Source organism: Pelobates fuscus, chromosome 1 (genome assembly GCF_036172605.1).
Source record: "Pelobates fuscus isolate aPelFus1 chromosome 1, aPelFus1.pri, whole genome shotgun sequence".
Classification (NCBI taxonomy): domain Eukaryota; kingdom Metazoa; phylum Chordata; class Amphibia; order Anura; family Pelobatidae; genus Pelobates; species Pelobates fuscus.
This window is the reverse complement of record NC_086317.1, coordinates 96,786,299-96,792,718: the sequence shown is the minus strand read 5'-3', so window position 1 is coordinate 96,792,718 and position 6,420 is coordinate 96,786,299. Positions and strand designations below refer to the sequence as shown.

The window sequence follows — 6,420 nt, the reverse complement described above, 5'->3', positions numbered from 1 at the left end:
CATATAAAAAATCACCCAACAAATACAACCTTTAAATGTGGACTGATACATAAGTTTATATGTCTTTACTACATATTTGTATTGTATTTTTTAACATTTATTTTATAACCTAACTGACCCAATTTTAGTAATTCTTTCAAAGAAATAAAATTTTAAAAAAAACTAGCACAAGTTTCTTTTAAGTATCACTAAGTGCATGTCTTCAGGGTGACAACAAAAAAATGCATGAATTAAAAAGATATTAAAAATAAATCAAGTCTCAGGAGCGAAATGCGTTGAGTAAAGAGATCTTAAACTTTATAATTAGAGTGCATTTTATTTCAATTTGAAATGATTCATGTGCCTCGCAAATTTTAAATATATATTAATTCAATGGGCTCAGAATTTTAAATAGTGTATTTAATAGCAAATAACTGTATGCAATTTTTTTTATGGCAATTTAGCAATGAAAGGTCAGATTTTAAATGTATTTTTTACTCACGTAAAATAATTAGTAAATTGATTAAACAATATAGAACCAGCATAAATATACTTTGACTGCACAGTTCAGTAAAGGGTTCTAAATTTATTTATAAAACTCAGTAAAAGGGTAGAATGGGAGAAGTGTGTCATACACCTCATAAGAATATGAGAGTGATTGACAAACAGAGGTCAGTATTGGTGGTTCCAGTTCCACCGGACAGGGCTTGTACCCGAAATAAAGTATTAAACAAAAAATAAATGAGTATAATAGAGACTCACAGAAGTGGGGCTCTTAAACTGGTTTTGATACAATAAATGGTGAGCAACTTAATACATATGATGATGACTAAGCCAAACGCACTGAATACTTATGAAGTATCAAAAATATTCTAATAGGTACCTCCAAATATAAGGTATTTGGTTTTAATCAAAATACTTTATTATGTTCAAAAAAGGAACAGAAATCAAAAAAACACAAGAATACCATCAGAGGAGTACCAAAGAGAAAAGATACAGTGTATAAAGAAGGTAACACTGAGGCTTAAGTAGTAGTGGTAGATTCTCTAAACAGTGGAAAATTAGAGAATCCACCAGTATATAAGTGATACACTTAAGGAGATAGTACAATATAAAGCATAAACCCTAGATCTCCTAAGATAGGACACCTTCAAGGGTGTGCTAGGCTATCCCTAATAGATCAGAAGGAATCTATAGGCTAAGCCCCTGCAAAGGAGAGAGTAAAAGAGCAAATATGTATCCCTACAACTCCTAAGAAACACCTTCAAGGGTGTTCTATACTGTCCCTAGGAGCAATGAGGAGAACAGGATTGTACTAATCAAGCTGCCTGTAGTGGTATTCCTTCTAAATAGCATCAGTCAGTGCTGTTTGGACAAAAAGCATGGGTGAACCAAAAAAATTAAACACCTAGTGTTCCCATAGTGACCTAAAGTGAATTAAAAATAAATAGTGAAATAACTTTAATAATATTTCACTATTTATTTTGAATTCACTTTAGGTCACTATGGGAACACTAGGAGTTTAATTTTTTTGGTTCACCCATGCTTTTTGTCCAAACAGCACTGACTGATGCTATTTAGAAGGAATACCACTACAGGCAGCTTGATTAGTACAATCCTGTTCTCCTCATTGCTCCTAGGGACAGTATAGAACACCCTTGAAGGTGTTTCTTAGGAGTTGTAGGGATACATATTTGCTCTTTTACTCTCTCCTTTGCAGGGGCTTAGCCTATAGATTCCTTCTGATCTATTAGGGATAGCCTAGCACACCCTTGAAGGTGTCCTATCTTAGGAGATCTAGGCTTTATGCTTTATATTGTACTATCTCCTTAAGTGTATCACTTATATACTGGTGGATTCTCTAATTTTCCACTGTTTAGAGAATCTACCACTACTACTTAAGCCTCAGTGTTACCTTCTTTATACACTATCTTTTCTCTTTGGTACTCCTCTGATGGTATTCTTGTGTTTTTTTGATTTCTGTTCCTTTTTTTGAACATAATAAAGTATTTTGATTAAAACCAAATACCTTATATTTGGAGGTACCTATTAGAATATTTTTGATACTTCATAAGTATTCAGTGCGTTTGGCTTAGTCATCATCATATGTATTAAGTTGCTCACCATTTATTGTATCAAAACCAGTTTAAGAGCCCCACTTCTGTGAGTCTCTATTATACTCATTTATTTTTTGTTCAGTAAAAGGGTTATTCACCGAACACAGGATATGGTCATAATGGACAAATTCCAGTGAAAATTATTGCATTCCAACTGCATTGGCAATTCAAAGATTTAGTAAAGCCAATTCCGGTCAGAATTTGATCGGTCAGACTAGATTTGAAGATGAATTCAGTGTCCAGATTAAAATCGGTGCTTTTACATACAAATCCTATACAAAGTATAGGATACAGAAGATTCACAAAGCACCAATTTTAACAAAATTCTAAACCGAAATGCTGCCGATTGCAGCCACCGGACAAATAGTTTAGAAACCCTTGGCGGCACAAGGGTTAATTATATAGTAGTTGGCTAGTGCTTGCTAGCCAGCTGCCACATTAAATAGCTTAATAATTAAATAAATAAAAAGCCTAAGGGGGTCAGATAAGACCCCTGTGTTCCTATAAATGAGGTATTTCATCTCTCTATGACCTTTACCTGCCATTCTGCTAGTGGGGGCATGCATAATACATTTTTAAACCCAACAACTGGGTAGTCATTGCTGCCCAGTTAATGGAAAGGGGTCAGCAAATAAGAGGGGAAGAGAGTTCCCCCCTTTGAGGTCCAGGTGAGGACTTTAAAATAAGTAATGGAGAGTGGACAGTAATCTTTTCTTCAGCCCCAACAAAAGCCAAGTTAAAATTGATAATAACACAATAAAATGAATGATTTTCTTTTAAAAAGATTCCAAAACTCGAACTTTAGTGAATAGACATTGACCTAAAAACGTACATGTTGCACATATCAGTCTTTTACTCATTGTTCATAATGTAACATGTTTAACTATATATTTATGTTATGACAATCTACTGCCTTCTAATTTTAAGCTCTTTTTATTTAGGAGACATCAAAAATCTGACAATATTTAAAAGCAGGTCTAAGCACAAGAAATGACGTAGGCGTAGTACAGGATGCTAGAGAATATCAATATGTCAATTGAGATGGATGAAATAGAATTTGCAATAAACAAGTAAATTGAGAATATCATAGAATGAAGAATTATGAGCAATAACCCTATGTTGTAGTGAGGTCTTCAAAGTTTTTAGGATTTTTTACAAACATAAAACCTATATGAAAAATTTAACTAATTAAAAGTTAATGGAAGAGAAAGAATGTGTAAAAACGGTAGGATAAGCCTGAAGGATTACAAAACCAGAGGTTTACTCTATATAGCACCTGATGAATATACCATGTGGTAGTTTCTAAGCTTTAGGGGATTGCAATTGGGTATCTAAAGAGGAGATGTAAGGTCTCCACATAGGGAAGAAGGATTAGTGCTTTTCTTTTTAATTGTGCTTTATATCAGTCAAAAAGCAATAGACCCCTGGAGAGTAAAATCATCACTGTTTGCAATTCATTTAAAATGTGTTTAACAAAAGGTGAAAATTGACTTGAAATTATCTTGCTCTACATAGAGTTAATTAGGAGGATTATTTAGAGGCATCTCACACATTTTACATGTGTTACAAAGGGTGTAGATTGTATTGTTTACTATGTCTAGCAGTAAGACAAAGTCATCGGTCTTCATTAACACTCCCTCCCATGCATTTGTAATGGAATCCTAATGAAGTAGTGGTATGTAGCCAGATGTCTAAAGAAAAAAAAGAAGAAAAAAAAAGACACATTGTTTGGTGAGTGTTTTATTAACACAAATAATTTAAAATTAGCCATCATAATGCACAAAGTTACCGGTCGGTAAAATCTTGTATCCGAAGTAAAATATAACTGTATTATTTTTAAAGTCATAGCAATAGACCAAAGGCTCTAACAGGTCTCGTCTCTAAACCTTTATATTGTGTGCCATACAGCACTGGGTGATGTAAGCATTTATAACGAAAAATTTACTAATAATAATAAATATATCTCTTTAAACAAAGTCAAAGTCAGCCATGTTTTTTCAGACGTAGATAGATAGCCTTCTTAATGATGAACATTAAAGATTGGTAGTGGTATTAGAGGTTTCCCAAGTAGGTATCACCAGTGTCGACCACAGTTTCAAGTGCAGACATTAACAAAATAGCTAATTTCTGGAATGACAGGCGCAAGTAACTGGTAAATCCTTTGAGACGTTTTTACGGAAAAAAAACGTATTAATATAAATCTGTGCATATTGTCCTGGTAAATGTTAATACTATTGAATTTGTGTGAACTTAAATACGCAAGAAATGCACACATTTGTTTTGCTCACATGCATTTGTACCCTACATTTGAATTGAAAAGCTCTGAATGGCATACGGCTGCTTTGAGCAATAAAATTGTATTTGTAAAGCATTAACAACTAATTCTCGAGTGTTTTTGCTCCATATTTCAAGTATCAAATCCATTTGCAGGGGATATAAAAGTACTGGTGCCCAGGTGTTGGTTGGCATTCCAAATAAATGCAGCAATCCCCGACACGTTGCATCTGCATTCATTAACCTTAGTCTAGAGCTAATTCCTGCTCTTCAGGGTGTTTTCAAGATTAATCCATTCAAGTTTATCCTCGTAAATGTTTCCAAATAGCAGTGCTCCTTGCTTGCTACCACTTTAGTTGAACATGATTGATTCAGGGTCCTGGTTTGCCATTTGAGCCATATGCCTCAAAACATCTTTCTTTGTTATAATTCCCAAAAGCCTCCTGTAAAAAACACACAGAAAAAAAAGTAAGGATCGTTTGCACACAGATCATTACATTTTATTTTATTATGCATGTGGTTCCAGCAAATCACACCATTAGAGTCCCTCTGCTTTTGTAAAACAGCAAGCAGCTTAAAAAAAAAACCTTACAAAAAAAAGTGCTTTTAAAAAAAAAAATCTAATTTTCTGGGAAACACTGCAGATGTGATACTAAAATGACTGAACGCATTATTATCCACACATCTTAAGTATTCACACTTCTCGTGGCAGGTCAAGCATGGCATTTAATATAGACTTGTGATTAAAAAAAAAATTGTTGCTGTTGATTAAGATGATTTCCCACGGATGATATTAGATAGTACAGTTAACACAAACAGGAAGATAGACATTGGTATTTTAGAACATTAATTTGCTGTAGCATTTAGCACCACAGTTTGTGAAGATTTTTTTTTTCCTAAAAGCTGGGAAAAATCTGATGAGTTCTTGCTCTTGGGCCTTTATAACCTCTGTGAAAAAAACAAACAAAAAAAAAACATAACTTTCATGAGACCCACAAAAAAAAAAAAAAACTCTACCAAAATAGGATATTGAGGCAATAACTGCTTACCTATGTCAGACAGTATTTCTTAAATTATAAGAGACTCTGCAAATGATTAAGCGTATATATATGTTTATATATGTTTATAGGAAGGATTCTAATTCTTGCTGGTACTTGTCAGACATATTGTGCTAGGAATCAAGTTGTTACAATATAATGTTAAGTAAATTAGGTACGATTTATGTTTTTTTTATTACCATTCTTTCTCCCCATCTGGGAGTCATGGGGTTCAGAGGCATAGCAAAGTCATGAGGCACTCGGATTTCACATAGCCGCATGCCCCCGACAGGTTGTAGTCAACTGGTCTAGTATTTTTTTAATAATAGTAATAATAATAATGATATGAAATACAATCCCAAGGTTAGTTAAATGAATAGTCATTCGATTCGTACAGTATATAATCTCTATCCCACTCCCTACTTTACTTTCTCCTAGCCTTGTACCCTTACTGTGGACAGCTAGGGTGCTTCTGGTCTCTCCTCCTCCGTACAGACTGTGTGGAACTCACACAGCAGTCACACGGGAAGTCGTTTCTAGCAAAGGGAAATGTTTAAGGCCAGGAGCAATGTGGCGGAGAGAGAGTGTAATGAATTATGCGGGCATCACACCAATACATGCAATGCAATGCAGAATAACTTGTGGGCTTGTTGGGAAATCTGTGGATATCTCCAACTAGACCATAACTGCTGCCCAGATGCAACCAGTGCCTGGTTGCTCTGGGCCTTTGGTCCATGACAAAAGTAGCAGGGTGGTCAGTCTGCCACTGACCATGCCGTGCATGTGTTATGATGCAACTGCTCTCTGATGCCAGTGTAATGCCAGGGCAGACAGCCCAGCTGATCCTGTGGCACCTCATCAGACCAGCACACAAGAACATCTGCCCTCTCTGACTACGTAAGGGTTTGATATGCTTACTGAAGAACAGTTTTTCCATAGACGTCAATAAATAAATTGCTATTCAACAGAGTAAATCCTTACTCTGCCGAGAGAATCCCCTGAATTTGATCTGC

The 6,420-nt window shown here is 35.0% G+C and overlaps 1 protein-coding gene across 1 annotated transcript in view; it reads right to left on the bottom strand.

The window, feature by feature from the left end:
• Nucleotides 1-3,834: 3,834 nt before the first annotated feature.
• Nucleotides 3,835-6,420, bottom strand: part of CLCN4 (chloride voltage-gated channel 4) — a 63,169-nt gene continuing 60,583 nt past the window's right edge. Inside the window, exon 12 of the mRNA XM_063450098.1 lies at nt 3,835-4,813. Coding sequence (XP_063306168.1) covers nt 4,723-4,813 — 91 coding nt within the window. The 3' untranslated portion in view covers nt 3,835-4,722. The remainder of the gene's footprint in view (nt 4,814-6,420) is intronic.